Here is a 26,117-nt window from a genome sequence, read left to right as displayed (position 1 = left end):
ATTAAATTGATTTCCTGTATGGAATATATAGGTGATCTTCAGCGAGACGGGCCTGACTGTGCAGCTGGATCATCTTTATATGGAAAAGCTTTTCACTTATACTTGGCTATTACTTTCTACTAATTGAAATTAGTTGACAATTAACGCAATATTGGCAGGCTTCTTGTCCGGTTTGAGAACATAATTATGCAACCACGAACATGTGAATGGCTTGTAACTCAAATGTTTGGGTAGTAAAATCACCGTCAAAGCAACGCAGAAACTTCCAGCCATACAGCTTCACCTATATACATAGGCTCAACAGTCATACTACTGTTACGTGGTTCGCAGAGCTGTTGTAGTTAAACTTTTGGGAGAGAAAGGTGTTTCACGGTTATGTGCCAGTTATGACGACGTTTGAGGAACTGCTCTTAAATACACATAACACACGAGGTAAACACATCAGTGGTCGGTCGTTAACAGCCGATTTCCAAGTCGGTCAAGTCGTAAATCATCATCACTCGGCACAGCGTCTTATCTCGTCCGTCCGTGACGATAGCACCGTGGCCGAACTATCCATAGACCATCGTGTCTTCGCGGAGTAAGTATTTTGTGGAACGGCGTTTACCGAAAATCGATTAAATCGAATTTTAACGATGGACAACATATCTAGAAAATCTAATAGCGCCGCTCTTTTGTAGGTCGATGCAATGTCCGGGGTACGACGAACCCATCCGGAACACCCTGCGGTCGTACGCACACACACACACACACACACACACCTATTGTGGACGAGACAAAATTGCCTTTTTCTTTTCTTTCTTTCATTATTTTTTTTTTTTTTTTTACTTTTAGCCCTGTATAACCCCGTTAAACCCGTTTTTGATGGAATTCGGGCAAGGCCACCCTTACCCGCGCGTCCACCGGTATAATACAGAAATGGCCCGTTACCGCCGGTTAATGCGTTTAATGGTAAAACCGTGTACACATTCAAAGGCTTTGTGTACTATACCGTGTGTGTGTATGTGTTGTACGTTCCGAGCTAGAGATTCCGAACACTAGAGTCGTCGTCGCCGCCACCGAGTCCGGTTATAGTCAAAGCACAGAGCCATAGTTGTACAAAACTACTCGCTGATTAATCAACTGCAATTTCTAAATCAGTCCCGTCTTAAAAGTTTTTCCGAGCTCTTTGCCGATAGGCTTGCCTATAGTTCGCTCGAGTAAATAACAACGATGATAATAACATTAAGTACAGCGTTGGTGGCGTGTGCACGCCGAATACGACGACCAGTCCCCGATGGCTAAGGTTAGGTCAGGTTTAACGGTTATCGTATCGGGAAACTTCGCAGCCGACCTACCCGCAGCCTATTCCGCAATAAGACAAATTACTTAGCAATTTCGACCACCAGTGGTCACGGTTGTGGGCAAGTTAGTGTCTGCAAAGTATCATCGATACCTCGGGATCCGGAGGGCGGGCTACTGCGAGCCAAGAGTCTTAGCTTACATCCTCTTAATCTGTATTTGTTTTAACCGTGACAACGTTTTGATTAGTATTAAGCAAACGTCATACCTTTTAAAAATAACCGTAAAAACGTGTTTATGGAAAAGCGTGTAGGTCAAAGCGAAATGCGCATAAAAAAAAATATTTTGATATCGTTAAAAAAAAACAACTTCAACTAGGTTCTCCCGTCGGTTTTTTTTTTTTAGAAAACTTAAATTTTACCTTAAATACAACCACTTAAAAAAGTAAAAAAATGCCAGAGTTAAAATATAAATTTTGAAAGTTTGATTAATAAAATAAAAAATAAGCCGACGAGAGAACCTTGATATTGAAGACACTGTCTAATAGTAAAAGTAACATAATGTTTCATCTCCGCTCATCGAGCAAAATCATAACTACGCATCTGTGCTGATCAATAATGAAAAATCTATAGATCAGTGAACTCGCTTCAAACTTATAATAACTAGTATACAACCATAATTGTCTTGGCTGTGATAAATGTATTTTCTATTCACCCTGATGGGAGCGCTGCGCTGCACTCTGATGTCCTTTAACAATACAAATCCTATTGTGCGTTTTAACAGCTGTGAACCGCATAACAAACACCAAGTTAATTCGTTGCAGCATCAAAGTTTCCGGACAAAACTCCTAAATGATTGAGCTCGGTATTCTACAAAATGTCTTTTGTTTTCTATTTTCGGTAAAATAACGTTTGGAATTTTTTTTTAAGGTAGCCAAACTATACAAAAACATCTGCTTTGTGTACGATACAATATTTTTAAGTGCAAAAACTGGTGAAAGAGTTGAGTTATGATGTTGAACGTGAACACTAGACCACGGTCCATTACCATTATCCGGTCGGTAATTAATGTGTTTTTTTTTTAAATAAAAACTGACAGTAGAAATTTTGCAACCTGTTTTTTTTTTTTTTGTGAATCTCATTGTTTTTTATCATCTACAGTACAACGGACGGTGACAAATTAACGACAGATGACACCTTTGTACTTGGAAGAATACAATTTATTACACTTTTTTTCTAATGCGCATCACTTTATTTCTCATTTGTATAGAAAAATAAGTACTATCACTATTGCACGTGATATCGGTAAGTAATATAGTATTATAATAAACACGTTTTCCATTCAAGCTAGCAAATGATGTCTCGACAGAAAATAAAACTCTGCTATAATACTATTATACCAATAATATTACTGAATTACCCTATAGAGAAACATGTTCTCTAATAATGTTAATAAAATCATGTCGATTGAGTTGTTTGTTTCGCACATACTTTTTTAGGTATTATGAGTATAGATACATATAATAAACAATTGTCTAGGCTAAGATTAGGCCATAATCATTTTTACATATTTTATGTATACAATTAAAGTCTTATGATAATCCCCACTGTAAAAGTTAATTAATTTGCGACTTTAGGCATACCATTTTTGGCTGGTTACATCAGATCAAAAACATAAAAAAGTTAATACATAATTAATCATATGATTACAATAATGCAATTAAAATTAGGTTAAACCCGGTTATGCAAAGTCTAATACATGTTTTTCTTTGCTTACATTCTAAGTAGTAACAGTGAAAGTATAATTTAAAAATATACATAACATTTAAAATATCATCATAAAAATACCTATTGCAAGAAATTTAAAAAAAAAGTGATTAATTTTGTTCAAATCAATATTTCATAGATAAAAATTTATAACTCAGAAATTTGAAAATTTCATAAAAATAGTTTATTTTTTCATCGCAGACAATAATAACTCATAGTTTGTCATTAATTCAGGCACATCATATTAGATGTTTGTGTATTATAATATAATATAGTATAATGTAATTTATAATGTATGTACCTAACCTAGATAAGCCAATCGATTTTGGTCGACTGAGTTTTTTCGATAAAGAATATTATTAAAATTCGAAAACTTTAAAGATTAAATGCTAAATATAGGGTCAATGTGCGCGTGGGCTACTGAAAGTTTTTGAAAAAATAAATTTGAACATATAATATTATGTTGTCGTTATTGTTATAATGCATTATTTTATAAAATATACTTATTAAATCAAAGGTCAGCCGGATGAAATCAGGAGAACGACCAAATGTTATTTTTATCGTCAAAGCGTTACTGTATTTTAAATCAGCAATATAACGTAATGTCACGGTGTTCCGTGCAAATAGCGAAGATATGAATAACAAACTTTTAAAAATAATCCTTTAATACAAAAGTAACACTGTAAAAGTTGATAACTCATAATACGAAGATAGTACTTCAACAACAGGCGTGGGATGATAAAAAAAATACATGACAATATTCAAACAACCGTCGGTCGTCGACCGTCAGCGTTATGAATCCCTTTTTCAAAGAAACAAAAAAAAAATTGAATTCGCACACATACCAATAAAATTAATTTCCAGAATCATGTATGTATAACATACTAAGTTTGTTTTACTTTTTAACGATACAGCTTAAATTTATAATAATTAAAGTTTTATTTTTTAAGTCTCGTTATATTACAAAATAAGGAAAGCCGGTGTATAGTTTCGAACAGATAAGGTGGTATTATAAATCTGACTAACTACATTAAAGATTTTTCTCATACTCATAGCTAATTTTAAGTGCTTCCATATAATGTATTATAGTTTTAGATTACCAACAATACATACCTTTTTACATCTGAAGAGAGCTATGATCGTAATGAGGTTGCCGGGCACGCCGACCAGCATGTATATTACACAGCAGATGCTTGCAAACGTCAGAAGGGCCGGTGAATAACCATGAAACAGTTCTACGCCTAAATCCATCTCTTTTGAAAGTTCTCTCACCACGGAAATATTTTCCCGGTGAACCGCCTCCGACCAACTATTATTGATGTCTTCGGAACTACTGGGACTTACTCCAAACCAATGCATTTTCCAGTCGTGGCCCATGACGCCTTTCATTTTCGAATCTTTGAGAAATCAACAATATTGGAAACGTCAGCTACGGCCAAACTGAAAATGTTCACAATGATAGTTTAAAACAGCAATGCAACAGTTCTCTAAAACTAATAGCCAAGAAATAAATTTCAAAACCCACTTCAGCAACAATATTAATACAATTATCATACGTGTCAGTACTTATTAGTTTGGATCTTGTGGAATTATGGCAGTTACAGACAGGACCAAATTTTGGTAGGTACTGATCGATTCAAACTAATACCAACACTCCCTTCAGATAAAATTTGCAGTATTCAAAAAAAAAGAAGCTTACTGAGACTCCATAGTTCTTGGTTTGGCGAAAATATACTAAGAACTAAGAAGTGATAATGCACTTTCATGCTAAACTTCTGGAATGTAAAATCGCGAATGATTTTACTAAAAATATTTTAAAAGTAAAACTATGATTAAGACTATTAAGAAAATTAAAAATATGGACAACTACCTAAAGAATACATGGCGCAAGTACCAAACATTGAATATATTTTAATAGTATTCAATAAAAAAAAAATTTTAATTTGGTAAACTCTTTATTACATTTCAACTTAATTGAGTTGGAAAAATGTGTCTACTCGTACAAGCATTTATTGTGTCTAAAGTTTAATTTTGGTTAATGCCATACAAAATTCAAGAGTTTTGGCTTACTTATAAACGAGAAGGAGAAATTTCCCTTAAAAATTAGTACTCTCACGTAACACGACAATAGCAAAGTTGACTGTTTATCAAGTCTTTACGATTTTCATAACTCCCATTTTGTTAAAATGAAGCAAAGTAAAACGCATTTATTTTAACATTATAGTTTCTAAAAACAAATAATATTTTACTTGAGTAATATTGTGCTGGTTTGCCCTTAGAATTAGCCACCAGTATTCTCTAAATGGACATAATTCCTTATACAGCTGTACTCAACTTTGAATTACATCAGACTTGAAAACGTTTATTTTAAGTACTAGGTACGTTATAAAATTATAATTAAATAAATATACTTGTATTGTCACTTTTCGCGTTATCTTAAAATTGTTTTTATAGTCGGTAATTTTCTTTTGATAGTAAAATAGAAAAATTAAAATATTAGCTTTTCTAACTACACTATTTTAGATAATCCTCTAACATTTATCCCTTGTTTTTTTGTCCTTAGTTCTAATCGAGGTAACCAGACTTCTTGATATCGGATCTTTTAATTTCCTTATCTATTTTATAATTAAAATTAAATAAACCAGTCAGTATAGTCACGACAGTCGACCAGTGACTATCGCTCCTAAAACAGACTCTGCAATGAGTCCGAAACGTCAGCATTGTTCTATGAATTTTTCAGCAATTGAACTCTTATATTGTTCAAAAAGACCCAATTGTCAATAATGTTAGTGGGTTAATTACAAAAGACAAGAATTTCGATGGTTTGTATTTTCCACAGAAGAAAGATAATAACATGAATTCCTTTTGCATACATAAAAGTAATCGTACAGCGTGTCAAAATATGCATAAAATTTACGACAATAATAAACCATACAACAGTATTAAACCCGATAAAAACAGTAAACTGCATTTTTAACATATCTCTGAAAATTATCCGAGTGGAACTTTTAGTCCATTAAATATCTGAGGGACTTCTCGACAACTTATAAACGATCACGGAAGACATTTGAGATATTTTGTCGAAGCTTCGATAACGTACAAATAAAAACTGTACTTGCAGTAAGCAATTGGAAAATCTACGACAACCGTCAAATTTATAGTCTAAAAAAACTACTACGCTTACGTCGTTATTGCTGATCCGTCAATAAGCGTGTTAAAACCTTATTAACAATTTAACTCATTTCAAATAGTGCGAAAATCAATTTAACAAGACGTTCTTATACTGTAGCCGTCAGTGATTATCTAAGTAAATCGATTTTAATCTATTTGACAATATGCAATTAGTATCATATAATTACTATACAAAAGAACTACTAATGAAGTAAACATAATAATATTTTTATACATGTATACACATATATTTGTTATGGGCTAAATGGATAAATCGGTCTTTCTTAAAGGATGTCCTGGTCATGTACACAAAGCTAAAACTGGTGTGGGGAATGTAAATTTTAGACTTTTGAATATTAGACAAAAAATGATATAATGTAAAACTATTACAGTAAAAATTGGTTTAAAATTTGCAAGGAGTTTGTTAGTAAGTGTTGTTGATGTACCCGACATTGAACTATCACTAAGAGAAGCTGCTAGATGGTTTTCCAATTTAGGAGGTCAAGGACTTATATAATAACAGCCTCACTTTTGTTGTTGTCTTTGAATAATTGATTAATTATTTTTAGTTTCAATTTGAGTCAATAGATCACAACAGTTATTAAGTATACTAATATATTTTGTTCACTTGACACTTTTAGTAAAAACTCGAGCATTGTACACTTGGCCCAGGCAGTGTTTACATTGACCACTTATATACTTGGACCGTAACACTTGATGTTTTACCTCAGATATTTTTTGCCGTGGATAATATCATATGAGAATATTACTTCCATAGAGATTCTTTTACCATGGATATATAAATTCCGGATCATATTTCTATGGTTATTTTTCCCTGGATATTTTTTCTTCGGCTATCTTACCAATCACTCTTTAGTCTGTATACACTTTTTTATGAAGAAAAGTTTAAAGAATATATTATAACACGATTATAGTCATACCAATATTGTAAATTGTCTGTGTACAGTGATTTTAATTATTATGTAATATTTTTTAAATTGAAAGATTCGCATCGCTTCAGGGCGTTTTTGAAAGTGATTTTATCATTTTCGGTCATACAAACTCTTTAAAGTTAGTTATATTGTATTGTTATAATATACTTCGAGCACCAACCATCCAAGAGTGTTGATTTTTAAATATCATAGTAGAAACGCCATAGTAAATTAAAAGAAAAAAATATATATGTCATTGGGTCAATCGTTTTAGTATTCGAACTTCGAGAACTTAATACCACGATATGATTTTTTAAATACCTATTACATTTTCTAATACTTTGTAGCAGAGACTTAAAAAATTAAGTTATGCGATACTTATAGATCTAAGTACTTATTAAATAGTACATTTTAACATAATTTTGAATAACCAATAAAATATTTTATTACAATAAGGAATAATGATAAAAAAATGTAATTATATTAATAATGTTTGTTTTGTCAAAAATATTAAGATATAGACATCAAAAAGTTTAAAATTACTTTTATTATATTTTACGTTGTACAAAACACCGTAATGTCACATACTTAAACGATATTTTTATTTGGCGCTTAACGTTATTACACAGTTAAACGTTATTAAACTTTAAAACGTTACTAAATTTCATTACTTGAACATAAATATCTTCAAACATTAATATATAATTATACAATTTTATGATATCAACAGTTTTTTGTAGTTTTTATCGTTCCACTTGTTATGAATAGATAACCTATAAAATAATAATATGTATCACCTAGAATTATTTTTAACTGGATTTTAGTAACTTAAACTAACCAAAAATTAAACTTATTTTTAAATTTATGTTTGGAAACTTTAAAAAATAAAACTTAGTATATCTGCTATTTCATCGATGATGTGTGAATAATAGGCGTTATAAAATACAGAAACCCTGTCTCCGGTCGTAGTATGAAGTTATATATTAGACTTACGTAGTCGGTCTCTCGTCAGCCATTGTGTTTGCTTATTATATATGTACGTGTACTCGGACCAATTATTAAAATACTGTGTTGTGTTCTATATGATATTTTTTCTTTGGTCGGTGTCCAACTTTAGCAGCGTTTCGATAATTATTGTATATTATAATGTGTCGGGTTAGGTCGGAAATCTGTATTTTTCGAGTTCGAGACAAAATGATCGCGGTGAAAAATAAGAGAGAGTAAAAACTCTGAACAAAATATTATGGACAATAGTTTTTAAAAAACGGACTGGCGTCACGTACGGAAAAACCCGTGTGACCGAGAAGTCGTGCTCGACGGCTGAAGTTAAGTCCTCGGCGGCTGCGGCGTGACTACCATGTGGTCTCGGGGATTGCTCCGGCAACTACCGCCGTCACCGCGAGGGCAAAGACCCCTCGTCTCCTGTACTTAGGGCTATAGAGTATGCGCGGCCCTCGAAACCGTCTTAACGGCCGAAATCGACGGGCCGTCCACAATCGGGAAACGTCAAATATTTGGTTTTGAAACTGCTTAAAAAAAATAATACCGAATTTCACCGTTGAACAAAATTCGTATTATAGCGCCAACCCTAAAAGAGAGACGAAAGTGACTATGAACATAAAAAATAGGCGACGGATAAATAATGAATACATCTCAAAGTCGACTATAGCGGTGATTTGTGCTTGAAGCGGTACTAGGTATTTCGGTTGTACAATTAATTATATTCAAATTTAAATCTAACTCTAAACGCACAAGTTTGAAGTTTTCGTATGTCTTTATATGTGTTTAATACAATCTAAAGTTGACCAGAATATCAACTATCTACTACGTTTAACCCATAGTTATTAGACGAATGTAATTTTTTTTTATAAGTGATTAAGTGATTTTTAAAACTAATCTTGTCGCAAAAGCGTATTTGACACGGTTACAAACCGTGGCAAATACGTGAAATCTTTCATTTTTGAAGAAACAATGATTAGGCAGTTGTTTTTTTTTTTTGTCTAGACCCGTGAATCTCTTAAGACGGTCAACCGATTTCTTCGTTTGCAAGTCAATAAATCAAAATTTGTAATAAAAAGATACTTTTTTATAGGCCGAACATTTAAAATGTACACACCTTACCCTTCACAATTAAGAAAAACGCCTAATAAAATTACAATCATTTTAAGTTAATATTATGGCTCGCTAGAACTTTTTTTAAACTAGTTGAATTAGTACCACTATACAGTAAAAGCTCTTTCTCCTAGAAAAGAAGAACATTTGTTCTATACTTCTCTTTTTAGGGCGTAGTTTTGTCACTTAAAATCTGAATAATATTACTGACTGAAGGTACATTTAGAGTGGTGCTATAACATAAACGAATTTCTCAAATATCTGTTGTCAAACTTTTTTTTATTAAGAAAGACCAACAAAAAAGACCCGCTGCCAAATCATTGGCACATAACTTCTTCGAAAACGAATTCCAATTATGCAAGAAATGAAATCACGAGAAAACCAGAAGAATACAGGTTTCCATGGTGACATGACCAAAAAAGAAAAACTCTCATAAGATATGCGGTAAATTTGAGTGATAACAGCAAAGATCAATATTGAAGGTTTTTTAACCTCTCACCGTGATTGGTGTCTGCTACAGGCAACCAGAATCATCACCCGTAGGGAATTTGCGGTAGGCACACGGAAAAAAATACACAGTTCGACCAACTAAAATTATTTTGGCTATTTTTGATATATTATATCTTAGAAATTGGAATTTTGAAAAACGTAGACCTTTGGGTTTTTTGAATTATTATTGTTATTTATTTACGTATGACATATTTAATCAAAATTTCAAAATACGGTTTTCGAACAACTTTTGACAGGTATGCTAAGAAATTGATTGGCGGCTTCTTCATAATCCGTCTCTGCCTATTTGGCAATTTATAAAACGAATCTATACCGAACTAAAGGTAAAGACCTGTAAAGGTCGTTACCAGATATGGATTACATTACGACGTCTTGACACGCGAAAGTTGTACAAATTCTAACTTATGTACGTAGAAAAGCCAAACTTTAAGTCTATAGTGCAATACAAATAATATCTATAAATAAATACTAATTTAGCATAGGTACTAAATACAAGTATATTTCGTGTATACGCATACAAGGTGACCATGACTCAGTCAACATCTTAATATTTATTAGACTTTTTAGTTGTTTACTTTTAAGTTATTCATTTTTATACTTTTTTGGCAATTAGTTCGTTCAGTTTTGACATACTTTATTGAATCTTATTAAGCTTTAAAAATGATAACGTATACTTTTTTTATTAACTTTTTAAATTAAAAATAATTTTCTGAACATTTCAACTATTTAAAAAAAAAATCAATAATCAGTTTTGGGTAATTAAAGTTATTAATGAAAACAATTTAGGGCGAGAGGAAGGGTGTAGTGTAGTATTATTTTTATCTGCGCAAGTTACTTATCCGCGGTGCCCACCTACCGTTGGTTGTATTATTAAAAAATATATCATATTTGGGTTAACCAATAACTATAAAAGAATGAAGAAGTATAATTTAAAAAAAAACTCTAATAACTATTAAGATATTAACTGGGTCACAGTTAGCCCCGTATACAATTTATTTTAATAAGTTATGCATGTAATAAAGTACGATATTTCTTATAACACATATTATATCGTAACATAAAAAACAAATAATATTTGTTATTGGCTCTTGCAATTGACTGTAATCAATATTTCTATTTTCTACTGAATGTATAAAAGTAATTTCAATAACGTGTTCTAGTTTTGTACTTGCTTTACCATTATTTTCCTCAAAGTAAACATATTGTAATAAGTAAAAACAATGTCTGCAATATTCAATGTTGTCTATGTATCGATGCACTTGTATTTGGTTTAGCTACGATGCAGACCCGAGAAGGAATTGATTTTATTTTCATTACTGTTTTTTTTATCTGTGTATACATCATTTCTGATTTTGTGGAATCTTTGTGCATTTAATGCATTGACCAATCAGAAATTCTACATACTATATAGTCAATATTTTGTTGAGTCGAAACTTAAAAAGTCTCTAGAAATCTTCAACCAGTTTAGATTGATTTCAAATGAATTAACAGTTGTTATTTTGATATGATTCCACTCATATGTTATCATTTTATTTTGTATGCATCCTGCTTTTAAACGAATATCAAAAATCATAAAAGTGACTCATACCCTTATCCCTTTTTTACAAGATTATGTCTTCAACGTTTATTTCCACTTATTTTTAATCATGTTGAATGTTTATTTAAACTAATGTTACCATTTAATATGTGACCACCCCAACATCACCGTGCCAAATCTTGTAAGTATGTCGACATGTTTTTTTGTACAAGTTGTAAGTATTTCTTCTGTGAAAAACTTATCTTTGTACGTTTTGTACGACACACTAAAGACTCGGTATCGAAAATAAATCGACACATTTCAAGACAATTTATAGTACTTAAGCTGTCGAATGGTGTACAATCTCATCTCTTGCATGGTGTCACGGATTTACCCAATGTACGATGCTGATTTGCTTTAACTAATCCAATACTGCATTGCCGTAACAACGACTGCAACAGTATGAATACAGCTTTCCTCACGCTGCGTGTCTTAGAAATATGATTGTTAAAACTGGTTATTTTTTTTATAAAGCCCTATCATTAGAACTTGTGTCCCATGCCAGATTGTTTACAACTATTAAGTGACAAGATGTGGTGGGGAGAGTGCAGTTAGCACGCCGTCAAACAACGAAATAGTAATAACGTTTCATCACGTTAGTTTATAGCCTTACTTCCTAGTGGACTTAAGTGATCGGCCTAGATGTAACAACATTCGGATATCCGCAACTATAATATTTAAACGCACATTAAAATAGTGTGCATAAATACTAATCGGGACTTTTTGGTAAAAACTAACGATGCGTTTACATCATTCTAAAACTATGTTATCGTACAGAACTCAAGCGGCTTCTCTAAAAAAAAATCGTTAAAAAAACAGTAAGTTTCGGTGAACAATTTTTTATTTATTTTTATCAATTATCTATTTGTTATCAAACGGCCAAATGTAAACTATAGTATTAACAAAAAATATTTAACATTTAAGCCAACAAAAATGCTTATAACACAAGTAATAAAACTAAACGCATCTAAATAAGAGTATTATACTATTTTTAATTATCTCACCTAACATAGCAGATAGTAATTTAACTATTATTATTTATACATTTAATCAGATATTTAAGTCCGCCAAAAACAATTCAAAGCAATGAGAATATATTTTATAAGAAAATTACTAAGAATAATATTTTATTATTATTAAATAAAATCTGTTCTAATGTTCAGTACAATTTTCAAAGCACTGCAATTGCTAAAAATATTTTTTTTTATCATTATTTGCCTATTAGAATATTATAATGCGTATTGGTCGGTTTCCATATTTTATACCTACTATAACAATAAAAAAACTTAGTTTATTGCTAATAAAATCCATTGTATGTAATGAAAAATAGAAATAATATATCGTGGTAGTTTTCCAGACACTTATGTTATTAAACTATAGAAAATAAATGCGTATATTATTATAATACATTTGTAAATTGTGTTATATATCTTATACAAACTCCCACAAATCTCAGTAAGCCCTATATACATTTTATTATGGCGATTATCAGAGAGTTTTTACAATTTTCAGTAACAAATGAAAAATACCAGATAAAATAGATATTTCACTCATATGATGGACATATTTACAATAGATTATAACCCATGATTGTAATTTGTAGAGACCAGATAATTGGCTGTTCAATTGTATAACACATCGTTATTACATATGGAAAATCGTACATGAGATCCAATTTCCTAAACTTTGGTAGTCCTCTAAATTATCAAAATTTTGTTAACAGCAAACCCTGTTTTCTACATTATTATTATTATAGGCACACAATAACTTAGCGGCTTACCAATTAAATTCAGTAAGTACACTCACTCTACTGTACGATTTCCCAAACGTTAGTTACTGTGTTACAGAATGGGTTAGCCAAATTAGTAAATGCAGGTACATCTAATTACCTGCGATTCTTATGCATATGACCATTTATTTTGTTAAATAATATCTAATGATTTGAATGGTGAAAATATCAAAAACTTTTCAATATGAAAAAAGATTCTTAAAGCTAAAATTTGACACTTGAAAATCCTTCTTTTAATATTTAGACATAAATTTTTTTTTTTAACAAGTTATCAAATTTTCAGTTTTAATGGACTGTAAATTGATAAAAACAATTTTTGTTGTGAATAATTTTGAAGTGCCATATTTCAGCTTCGAGAAATTGTTTAATTAAAATTTCTTATGCTAATGAAATAAAAATAAAATAATTCACGAGGAATTACTTATAAAAAAGTTAAGTTAGTGACCTAACATTTTAGAGATTTCTTATTTGAATAGGCTACTAGTGAATAACTCATTACTATTGTATATACGACAATATACATTATACAGTATAGAAAAAACTTCAAGTGAAAACTGTAAGTATTAATTTCCTTAATATACAATATACTTTATACTAAAAAAATAGTTGCGAACTAATAAAAATTAGTCATATTGCATTGTATTAAGTAAAAACTGGAAATATACAACAAATTATAGTACCGTAAACTGGATAAATCAAATGATTGTGTCACACAGATTATATAATAATACAAATTTTATACTTAGACCTTAGTACTAATCAGACCAGATATATGATGAGGGTAAACAATTATTTAGAACGGTTAAAATTTGTCTTATTTTGTACATAATATTACCTACCATTCGGTTTACCACGATTTAGCGTACTTTACGTTCAAAAACAATAGGCAAAAATTAGCAAATTGAAAAGTACCTAGTATGAATTTATAACAGACTTCAAACATCCTTTTGAAAATCTCTTTTATTTTAAGAGCATTATTATTTTAACGAGTTAATTTATTTAGCTATAAGTGGTTGGTTTTTATCCAATCTGTTAAATGATTTAAATGTTTGAACAATAACCCTGTGGATGAAGGGTAATTAAGAGATTAATATTTTTTAATTAAGTTCCGCACAAAATATTAGTTTTTATTATTACCGTTTTCGTTTTGTTCGCGAAGAGAGAATAATAAATTGTTCTCTCGTCCTTTTCCCAGAACTATCAGAGTGACAATTAGTATAGCCTATAGGTATTCATAATAGGTACGTATTATGAAATACAAGCAATTTTTCTATTAACCAGCGATACATAAATTAATTACTGTTTTTGTTAATTAATTAAAACCAGTGATACTATCTGCAAACTAAAATTATTATTAATAACAACCAAATCTGCTCGAATAAAAATGTATATCCATTATATTATGAACGTTGCACGCTTCAATTGTGTAAATTAATCAGGTCAATTCAGTACATCTTTTATTATTATTTTTTTTTTTTGCTCATAATAACATAGAGCATAAATTATATGCGTTAGTATATTTTGTATGATGAAAGTTATCGCTTGATAGATGATCTAACGTTTTTTCCCACATAGTTTAAACGTGTCAACCTCATAACTGGTATGAGTGGGGCTGGCAACCAATTATTACCGGGACACCCTATATTCCATGGCCGTTATTATTAGTAAAATAAAGAGTTCATTTTTCATTGACAAAATAATAAAACAGTGGTTCCCAACCTTTATTAAATTCGGTAACACGCAACGCAATGCGAAATGCTTTAGAAATTCCAATTATTATTATGAATAAATGAAAAACTTAAATCTAGTTAAGATATACGCTTGTTATTAGTAGTATACAAATTTATTAGTATAAATAATATGTAAGCTTTTTCATTTTAAGTGTCCATCAATAGATATACGATGAACTTATGATTGGCCAGATACATCACACATTTTTGCGAAAGGGATATTAAAATCTAATTGTAGCCAACATTCATTTTTTTTTTAAATTTTGTTACAAAATAGTTTGACTGCTTCCATTTTTTATAGACGGCACTACAAAATCTCTCAATTTTATTTCACATACAATTTTCAACTTCTTCGTTCTCCAAGTTCCAATTATTGTCAAGTCTATTTTTCAAATTATCAGTTATGCTTTTCATTTCACTTTTTTTGTGTTTTAAACCTTTTTTACAAACATACTTCAAACAAAAAACCATTTATTATATTTTGCTCATTACTATTATTGCCTAAAAAAACATCAACAATTCAATTGGGGAGTTCAAGGGGGAATAATTCGTAAATCATATGTGTTTAGGTTTGAATAAAAAAAAAAACCTCTTATAGCCCCTGAACATTTTTCCTACTAAATAATGAATAATTTCTGTTATTACATGGTATATATGTTTATTTTCAAAAAAAAAATAATAATAATAATAAATAACAAATAATTTGGCCATCCGTTTTTAAAAAAAAAAAATATATTTATGGACAACATAGCTAAGATTTAAAATATAGGCGCAGACACTTGCTCACATTAAATTCAACAATCTGAATGAGCCTTACCTGTTCTTATCGGCTTGGTACTTAATAGTTATTATATATTGTGATGTATTTATCATAGTCACATACGTGTCAACAAATAATAATGGTTATAATCAATAAATACGATATTAAATTTTTCTATTTTTGACCGTCTAGAAGCTTGATTCCTCTCACTGTACGTCGTTAAGAAGAAAAACATATTTTTTTAAAAGCTAAATTTTGATATAGGAGATGACAGTTGATATTCCTTTAATAGTGTCATTAGTCGTACCTAGTAATATTGCAAATAATTGTTACCAAATATTTAATAATAATCTTGATAATTTCAATAAAGAGATTGGCTTTTGATTAACAACAACAAACAGTATTATTGTATTTATTTATTATACCCTCGTGTAGAATTGAACAATGCCCGCATGATAAAAATAGTCCATTACTGTTCATATAATATTATTAAAAACAAGAGTAAAGATCGTTTTTATAAATTTTTTTTGTGATACTAACGCTCAGTCAGTAATCTTGCACCAATGCTGCATGGCTATATATATTTGAGAATGTAAGTATTAAAAAAAAAATTTAATTAAAACTCGTTTCTTATAAATGATTTTATTGTGTAAAACTAATTTTTATATTGTTTAGACATTGTAATATTTAAAAATTTTCTATTATTCATCATCACAATCTAGAATATGATGTAATATATTTTGTGTTTGTGTAATATTCTGATTTTTTATTTACTTACAAATTTAGTACATTTTCTTAATTTTCTGACTTGTCAAGATCATGCGACTTAATTTTTAACTAATGTATGTATTTAGTGCTTTGAGATTATACATTTAACTTCTAGATCAGTAAAACATGTATTAATATAAAAATGTTTTTTAATAGGTTATAACGCATATTTTTATATACACTTTGGAGTAATTATCATTAATGACAAATACTAGTACGAATGAAGAACTCGGATTTGAACTGTAAGTTATATTTATCCATAACAATAAAATTTGAGACTCCCCTATAAAATATTTCATGTGAAATTTGATATTGATATACTTATTTCATTTTTGAAAATTTCACAATCCGTGTAATATTTATAACTAATAATTGGGTGCCACTTTTTTCGGCCAAAATGGATCTACACCTTTTCAGCCAGCATACTTTTTGGTCAAAGCTCCTTTTGACTCTTCCTCAAAAATTCCTTTTTCGGCCACTCCAATTCGAACTCTAAACCAATAATATAATATTTAAGGACCATGATCAAAAATATACTTACACATATATTATATTAATGAATTAATTTTATTAATATATATTACAATTTAAGCAGCTGTTTAAATAATACACCTTGTTATTATAATTCCATGTGAATATTGTATACCACGATTTAACCTTAAATAATACATACATGGGTAAATAGGAATTATAATAATACCACATAAGTATTAAGCGGGGAATTTGTCAACAACATAGTTCAGTACCGTTATCGTTGCGTTTATATTGTATTGCCACTATATTTTGTGTTTACTATAAAAATGTCAATACCTTTGATAGTATCTTATCGCAAAGGAAGCCAACACGTCTACAGCAGCAACGTAAATAGAGATTACTGACGAGAAGAGAAGTTAATATTTACTGGTTTTTTAACTAATATTTTTTGAGTGGTTTTATCACTTTCAGTTATAATAATTTCTGTAGGTCTGTGACTTCCCCTCCCAATATGCTCCATCTTCACTGTACTGACTTTTTTTATTTATATATTTATATAATCACATAAAATAGTTAATAAATACAAAATAAAATACTCTTAACTAACTCTAAAATACTATTAACTTTTGTAAATAAGAGTATTCAATTTTAAAAATGTATACATAATATCTGTGGCTTGGAGCAAGATGGGCCAATGTCAATTTTGTACATAAACGAGTTAGTCCACTAATTGCAAAAATTGAATCATTCTTTATATACTGTGAAAAAATCACACTCCGAGGCCAAAAAATAAATTACTCATGAAGAGTTTGATAAAAAAAATTAACATAGAGCCTAATGGAAAAAAAAACTACAAAGCTCATTTTCCAAAAGTTGCAAAAAGTGACATTGGCCCTTCTTGCTCCAAGCCACAGTTATTATTTATGAGACTTGTAATTTTTTTATTGAATTCTGTTTTTATAATTTCTAAAAAATAAGATAAAATAGAAGTTTTTTTTTTTAAAGATATATTTAAAGGATTTTTTTTTAACAATTAATATTTGAATTCAGTAATTTATACAAAAACATTTTTTTTTTAGTATCACTAATGGATAAAAAGCATCATAGACGTGGTCGTAATATAGTTATAACCTCGTTATAATTTTATTTTTCATAGTTTTGAAAAAATTCACAAACATATAGCAACTTATACAGCTTTAAACACTTTATATATGCTGTAATAGGACTTAATGTCCGTATATTTTTGAATGAATAAATAAAAACCCTAATTACAATTATAATTACTTTAACAATATACAACAATAATAACACGAACATTGTATACCATTAGATGGGCAAAAGAAAATCAGAATATTATGCACATGGCTGCTTTTACGACTATACTTGTAATGTGCGTTGGAATAATAGGCAATAGTTTGACAATTTTGGCTTTATTAAGAAATCAAAGGATCCGAAACGTTGCGTCCACGTTTATCATCTGGTAATGTTATTATAATTCAGTCAATAGGTTTTTGAAACATATTTTTATCATAAGATACACCAAAAAGATAATATTAATTTCGATTTTCTATATTTTATAATGAATATATTTTTGCAGCTTAGGAGCTGCAGATTTATTATTTTGTATTGCAGTGTTACCGTTCAGTGCATCAAGGTTTTTGAACTTCAATTGGACTCAATATCACACATTATGTTTGATGGTGCCGTTTTTCCAATACGGAAATGTGGGTGTTTCGCTGCTTTTCATATCCATGATCACTATCAACAGGTCATATTAAGTTAAAGTTATTTTAATAATTTACGGCGAACTTGGTTTTGATAATAACTCATATTGTCTTAATTACTTAACACTAGCTGATTTGAAAACAATATAGTATACTTTTTATCCTCTATACCCATTACCCACGTTGATATAAAATTATCAAACTTTGAAATTTCCTATGGAATTCCCTTATTAGCAATATTGTTGCCTTTTTGTTTTTGCCTTCCTGTAAAATTTGGTGTTTTACACCTACCTATGTCCTACGTTAAATAGACGGACGGTACATGTTTTTTTTAGTTAAAAAACAAATTAACCCTTATGTGCACTCATATTAACCCTTTTATGGAAAACGCGGTACACAATATACTCAAGGGTTAAGCTTTATGATTTGGTCAGTTTCTATACATTTACAATAATTGATGGTTAAAATGTAAACAATTTTAAAATGTATTTAAATATTTAACACAAGTTAAGCTTGAATTACACTTGTAAACACGTGAATGTATTGGTACGTACTCAATCAGATTAAAAATTTCGATTGTGCAAATGATTTACAATTGGTTGATCTGAACTCGGTTCAATTACCACTAGAAGTACATTAGGAACATTTCTTTATGTAACTTATGGGGAAATATATCAACGGTAATCCACATTTTGTACTAGTGACGTCAAACTGTGTACCCAATGGGAAATACACGACGACAAAACAATGTTCCGGTTAATGATACCAGACCCGATCACACAAGTGGAGGATGATCATGTTATACAGCCGCCATGGGACCAGTGATAATGAAAGACAACGTGGCAAGAGCTTTCCTAAGAATTCCTATATTGTCTGCACACACACACGCACACAGATAGGTACTATAAAGCACCGTGTCGAAAGGTGGCTCACGAACTTGGCACACGCAATCTCTAATATAACACTGGAATGCCCACTACGCGAGCATATTATATTATATCTTTTTGACAATAACCAACGACAATGACAAACATCTACTGGGAAATATAATACACGGTACACGTGCGCCAATAGTGGTATATACACATTATACATAGCAATTGAAAATTACAGCGATTGTTTGACACCGATAAGTAAATTAATAGCGTTAAGCTACGCGAGCAAAATAAAACAGCACATGTGGACGAGTAGTTTTATTCTTTAAAACTCTTTCAAAAAATGTTAAAATGTACCTACTTAAAGGTCGTGAATATTTATATTGACCCCCCTAAAAGATTATTCTAAGCCTCATTATTTTGTTTTTCTTTAAAAAGAAAACAGTTTATTTAATATTAACAGGCTTTTTTTTATTGAAACAATATTTATACAATAGAATAGATATTATATTATTCCTATAAAATTATAATTATTATATGTGTGTACGTATATAGTTTATTAAGAGCTGAGACCCCGGCTTTGAGTATTTTTTATTGTTATCAGATTTATGTTTTATGTTTCATGATTTTACAGGTATATAATGATCGTACACACGAGCCTATACAGCAGAATTTATCGTCCAATATGGATAGCGTTCATGATCACGTTTTGTCTGGTACTAGCATTTGGCATGCAAGTGCCTACCCTTCTAGGCGTATGGGGTATAATAAATCATTCAACTTTTACTGAACAAGTGATTTTTTTTTTAATGTATTATGCATCTAATGTTTTGTTTTAGGAGAATTCAAGCACGATCCCAAGCTCGGAACGTGTTCAATAACCACGGACAAATGGGGTCGATCTTCAAAAACCGCATTGTTTATCACAGGATTTGTCATACCTTGTATCATCATCGTGTGCTGTTACACTGGGATATTTTGGGTAATTCACAAGTAAGAAATCAATAGTTTTATACTGGATACGTTTGTAAAGGATCATTATTAAATAATGATGATACAGTATACTGTATACAATCATTAAAAAAAAAAAAAAAAAAACCAGCAATTTTATACTCTAGGTAAATGTCCATTTGTCTAACTAAGTGGAAACATAATATTTGATAGTGTGCATTCTGTTGTATTAGAAAAAAAAATAAAGTTAAAAATAAAACCATTTATTAGTTAAACGTGATACTGACAAATAACTGCTTACCTATTATTCATATTTTTCTAACGTCATAGCGTACATTCTATAAGAAAAAAAACTATCGGTTATTGTATTTTTAACTACCTTTTGTGCTCTGAGCTTTCACAATGATGTTGTAATATATCGTCTATAGAACAGCTCTGGTTGCTTTTAGTTGAGTTACTAAGTACAAACGATTTATCAATTTAATTACTCCGATTTATAAAGATAACTAATACCGTCGACGCGGTTGATTTTTGACACACAACAACTGTCAGTGAGCACCCGCATAATGCGCGTTACTTTAAGGTATAACGCTTTTTGAGCTGTGTTAAACGTATACCTACTAACGTCAGTAGCAGGCTCTGATTTAGACATTTTGAAACATAAGGCAAAATATCGGTGTGGGCCCCTTCCCATAAATTAAAAATACCACCCCAAAATTGTTTTCCTCGTTTACTACTACCACTAGGAGAACCACTTGGTTGAATAATAATACAGTTTTTTTTTTAAATCGCGTGAAAGCATGTGCATATCTTACCTAATGCATCTTATCGTCAAATAATATGAATAACAACGTGTGTGAGTAATGCGATGAGTTAGCAGAATTTTAATTTAAAAAATAAAGCTTAAGTGCCACATAGTTTAAACGCTCTAAGTGCAATGTCTTTCCACGAGTTTTCAATACAATTCTGAGCATTCTAATTTGGCATACGATTTGAACGAATTAAATAAAAACGTTCTATGAAAAAAAATGTAAAAAGACGGAACAACGACCCAACATTATTAAGAGTCAAGTAATTTAATTTTTTATACTTACGGTTTTTTATTGGGTCGTTTATGTTAGCTTAAAACACTTTTTAATCCTCGAGTCAAACGTAAAAAACGGCATTTAGATTCATAGTCCACACTTTTAATGGCCTTAAAATTCTACACTAGACGGTTATGTCCGGTTTTTATATTTTATTTTTTTAATGGCAGTGGTACTGTTACTTTTAACGTTCATTTTCTGTATGGTCCCAATAATATCTCAAAGTTCATCAACCGTTTTAAGTATTGATCTTCAATATCTAAACTAATTTTAATAATAATAATTTATAACTTGGAACTATAAAATCCCAATGAAATAAGACATGCGAAATTTCTAGTTTCAAAACCAATAATAAAATAATATTTAGCTTCGTTTAAACTAGAGTACCGATCGATTTTACTCGCAATTCTAATGAGCATGCCAAATTTTCAAAGTTCTTCCGTTAAGTAAACCTAAGTACGGCGTCACGTGATTTAATTAAAACTCCATAAGAAAAACAATTAAAAAAGCGTTTGAATTTTTTTTTTAGATCAGAAAATCGAATGCAAAAACATCAAATGTCTACGAGAAGTGACACGACGGTAAAAAATAGGCAAGCAATGAAAAAAAAACGTAATGAATGGAGGATTACTAAAATGGTGCTCGCCATATTTTTATCATTTGTGATTTCGTATCTTCCAATAACTATGATTAAAATCACCGATCCACATGTATACTATCCAGGTATTAATTTTACTTACTGGGTGGATGGTATGACCCCACTTAGCCACTTGAACTACTACTACTACTTGATTAATGAATGTACTTGACAAAAAACAAATTGTCTTCTTTTAGTTCAGAGAATAATACATAAATAAATATCTATTACCCTATTTTACGCTATTGTCGGTCGGTTGGCAGCTCTCACAATGTATGAGATATAAAAGCCAAACCTTACAAGTCAATAGCTTTACCGTAGACTTAGAAAAAACTAATAAAATTTTACGCATTTCCAAGTGTTTCGAGTACTTCGACATAAACTTAAATACTAGCGTTCATATACTCTGGACGTACGAGTGGTAAATTTATTTCCCCCCAACGACAATGCCTATAGCAGATAGTTCATCTCACAAGTGTAAAATAAAATACTATCTATAGACAAAACAATATTATTATAAACTTGTTTTTTTATGATCGAAAATGTTTGCGAAATAAAAATACCTTATCAGATCTCGTTTTGTAATGTGTAGAAACTAAACACAAATCTATTCGAATAATATTATAATAATCAACATATAATAAAACTCCTTTTAAAATCCGTTGTCGATTGCAGATACGAATCGACCATAATAATATTATATGTCGACCGGCCCTGGCGCCAATAAAATGAACTGTATTGGTAATTTTTATTTGTTCAACAGGGTTGCATCTTGTGGCGTACATCACACTGTATTCGTCGGCTTGCTTAAACCCAATCATTTACGTGATAATGAACAAACAATACAGAAAAGCGTACAAATCTGTGCTTACATTCGACTGTTGCACTACAACCAATTATAGAATGCCAGTCTTGAGGTCTATATCGAAACGGCTCCATCCGCACGGTAACTTTTCAACAACATCATCATCTGGCATGCAACTGCACTAAATAATTTCTTCACACGCACTAACATATTACTTATATTAATTTCTGTTTTTTTCAACTTGACTTCTTGTTACATATGTTTTGTTTACATTCTATTACCATGTAAACCCCTATTGTGTTGTTATTAATTACTGTAAAATATGTAAATATCGTTTTTAACACTATATAAGTGGAAATTAAATAGTACAATGTTATTAGTCGTATTCCAACAACGTTTATTCATATTATTGCACACAAAAAATAATCAAATCGGATTGTTTAATTTCAAATCGTTGGTCCCTTCGTCGTTCCGACCATCATTTTTTTTATTTTTCACATGAAAACGGATAGACTAGACATGATATAATGTTATGATAGTTAATGTACACCGCAGGGTCTTGAGCTCATATATTTCCTGCCTTGTAACTTATCCTCCCAGAAATAATAATATGATAAAAAACAGAATCTATCAGTCTATTATATATTATTATATTCGTTTGCAGATGATTATCCAGAAGAAGGATGCAAGACTGTTGTGTCTCAAGTGTCTATTGCTTTACATCCGTTAAATAACAGTCTACGCATTTCGGATAACGAATCACACTGATTATTTTGGATGCATTAGTAACGATAATATTTCATTTCTAGTTTTTACTACATAATATTAATAATATTGCCCAAAATAAACGGTCGCCATCAAATAGTAGTACGTCATCATAGTACAATCGTCAAAGATCTTATTAATTACATAAATATTATATTATGTTAAATAATTATTATATTGTTATAATTTTATATTTAATATGTATTTATGGTAGTAGCAAAACCAGTAGATCTACTTGGTGCTAAAGAAATAGTTCGCAAATAATTTGTAAAAAGAAAAAAAATCACTACCAATTTGTAGTGATAACAACATGAAAAACCCCACTTTATAATTTGTACAGTCGAATAAGATGTACCGTATTTTGGAGTTACCTACTAGTCAAATTAAAATAATAGAATTATATAAATGAGGACTTTTAGCCATAGATGTGTAAGTGTCATTTTCGTAAAAGTTGAGTAAGGTATTATAGGCATATCTTAAAAGTCAATGTATCGCAAAGCAAAGTGAAGTACCTAATTTGTATCTCCAAGACCAAATGGCATCACAATACAAGAGTTTTTAATAAACCTTGTTTTTCTCTAATTTAGGTTAACTTGTCTTATATAGTTGCTTATACCACTATGGTTATAACCCCCCTCAAGTTCACTTCCTGAACATCCAAACAAAATTGATTGATAAAATAATATATAAATACACAACTCGTGGTTGAAAATGTTTGATGAATTCTACAATTCATGTTCTAATTTAAGTTCTTTAGTTAGCCTTTGTAAATACGTTTTCCTCGCTTTTAGTTTGATGGTAGTCGATAAACTTATGTAACTTAGGTTTATCATTAGACAGTATAGGCAATAAATAGGTTATAAATATTAATTTTGATTTTATCATTTTTTATTGCAGATTTTAATTTAATTTTTCTAATTTATGTTATCGCTATTAGTCGGACGATTGAAAATAACCAATTATGATAGTTACTTATTAGTTATTAAGATGTGCTGAATTATAGTGTGTGTTATTGTAACTTGTAAGTTAATATTTATGTTTATTATAGTTTTAACTTTTATGATTTTACAGTTGTAATTAGTGTGATGAAATTCCAAATGCGCAATACCTACTTTATAATAATTATTATGGTACTTTTTAATTATACTTATCGCCTACAAAATTGTAAAAAAATACCGGTTTGTGGTATTTTTACGTTTTAATAGTTTTCTAAAATGTATTTCAAGTAGTAATTCTTCTTATATATTTTTTCTGAATTCAGAATTAATGTCAATTTTTTTTTTTAAGTTAATTAGATTTTTTAATCTAGAAATTAATCATTTTAAGTTTATAAGTTGCAACTGGTGGCGATTAGAAAAATAACTTAACATGTTAAAGAAATATTGAAATCGCCGAAAAACCCCAAAATAACAGATTTATTTATATCAAGTGCATTATTCCAATTAGCGGGCTATGCAATTTTCAAAACATGTTCTCTTTAAGTTGATGAAGAAGAAGTGTTTTTATGATTTAATGTATTAAATTAGACTTTGTTTAATTAATAATAATTAACATAAATCAAATTATCATAAGAGTATATTTTATTAATGTCTAAAAAATATGTTTTTTGCTTACCCTCCTCCCCTAGTTGATAGTAGCCTATTCAAATAAAAAATCCCTAGCTTAATAATTATAAGTACTTCCTTATGAATTATATTTTCATTTCATTAACACGGGAAATTTAAATTTTTCATTAAAAATATAATCCAACCACTCAAAATGTTTAAAATTTAAAAAAAGATTCTTAAAGTTGAAATATGACACTTCAAAAACACTGTATTGATATTTCACAATAATCGTTTTCATCAAGTTGTGCCCATAGAATCTTATAAAACTGATAACTTAATAAAAACAATTTTAAACGAAACATCAAAAGAAGGATTGTAAAGTGTCATATTGTAGCTTTAAAGAATCTTATTCAAATTGAAAAAATTATGATTAGTTTTCAAGTTGAATTTTTTTTTTATGAATAATTACAATTTTCCATGTATTATCAATAACAAATGCAAAACATATTCATGGAGTTTAGCTAGGAATCTAAACATTTTAGGGATATCATATTTGAATAGGTTACTTTCGTTGGAAAGGGCGAGCCGTAGAAAAACAGTTAATATTTAAATTTATTTATTTATTTAGTAACTCTAGGAAATGTTCAACTGTTAATTTAACGGTTGAAATTGTCAAAAAATTCCCTACAGGCTTAAACAAGTTATTAAACCACTATAATGGATCCAACCTGAATCTAATTCAGTATGTTGGTTATCCCAAAAACCAATCTGTATTATTAAACTGTACATTCATATTATATTGGTATACAGGATAATAAGGTTGTTATAAAAAACTTGAAGTAATAAGAAAATTGCTTTA

The 26,117-nt window shown here is 30.0% G+C and overlaps 2 protein-coding genes across 4 annotated transcripts in view; one reads left to right on the top strand and one right to left on the bottom strand.

Annotated features, from left to right (window-relative positions):
- The window catches only part of LOC126846509 (G-protein coupled receptor moody), a 109,202-nt gene extending 100,719 nt beyond the window's left edge, over window positions 1-8,483 (bottom strand). The window contains exons 1-2 of the mRNA XM_050585983.1: window positions 8,144-8,483; window positions 4,161-4,487 (exon numbers count right to left, since the gene is read on the bottom strand). Coding sequence (XP_050441940.1) covers window positions 4,161-4,436 — 276 coding nt within the window. The 5' untranslated portion in view covers window positions 4,437-4,487; window positions 8,144-8,483. The remainder of the gene's footprint in view (window positions 1-4,160; window positions 4,488-8,143) is intronic.
- Window positions 8,484-11,945: 3,462 nt separating this feature from the next.
- LOC126846908 (G-protein coupled receptor moody-like) lies at window positions 11,946-24,831 on the top strand. Of its 3 annotated transcripts, none has more exons than XM_050586766.1 (9): window positions 11,946-12,166; window positions 16,552-16,637; window positions 18,200-18,349; window positions 18,467-18,637; window positions 20,103-20,230; window positions 20,308-20,461; window positions 22,034-22,227; window positions 22,905-23,087; window positions 23,611-24,829. In XM_050586766.1, the coding sequence occupies exons 2-9, from the start codon at window positions 16,597-16,599 to the stop codon at window positions 23,712-23,714; spliced, it is 1,125 nt and encodes a 374-aa protein (XP_050442723.1). In that variant the 5' UTR covers window positions 11,946-12,166; window positions 16,552-16,596; the 3' UTR covers window positions 23,715-24,829. The 3 variants fall into 3 exon arrangements, with proteins under 3 accessions (XP_050442723.1, XP_050442725.1, XP_050442724.1); XM_050586767.1 differs by lacking the exon at window positions 11,946-12,166 and adding an exon at window positions 16,112-16,219 and having other exon boundaries at window positions 23,611-24,830; XM_050586768.1 differs by lacking the exon at window positions 16,552-16,637 and having other exon boundaries at window positions 23,611-24,831.
- The last annotated feature ends 1,286 nt before the right edge of the window (window positions 24,832-26,117 follow it).

The sequence above is a fragment of the Adelges cooleyi genome, unplaced genomic scaffold, assembly GCF_023614345.1.
Source record: "Adelges cooleyi isolate 19-005CV unplaced genomic scaffold, UGA_ACOO_1.1 ACOO_flye_CR_arks_rails_tigmint_CR_PRNA_9, whole genome shotgun sequence".
Taxonomy (NCBI): domain Eukaryota; kingdom Metazoa; phylum Arthropoda; class Insecta; order Hemiptera; family Adelgidae; genus Adelges; species Adelges cooleyi.
The sequence above is the reverse complement of the archived record's forward strand: the minus strand, read 5'-3'. Positions and strand labels throughout refer to the sequence as shown.

Excerpts from the sequence above, each read along its gene's own strand:
- LOC126846908 (XM_050586767.1), top strand. The coding sequence starts at position 16,597 with ATGACAAATACTAGTACGAATGAAGAACTCGGATTTGAACT. Across the intron at positions 18,638-20,102 it reads TCCATGATCACTATCAACAG|GTATATAATGATCGTACACA; the intron begins GTCATATTAAGT and ends ATGATTTTACAG. Across the intron at positions 22,228-22,904 it reads TCCACATGTATACTATCCAG|GGTTGCATCTTGTGGCGTAC; the intron begins GTATTAATTTTA and ends TTTGTTCAACAG.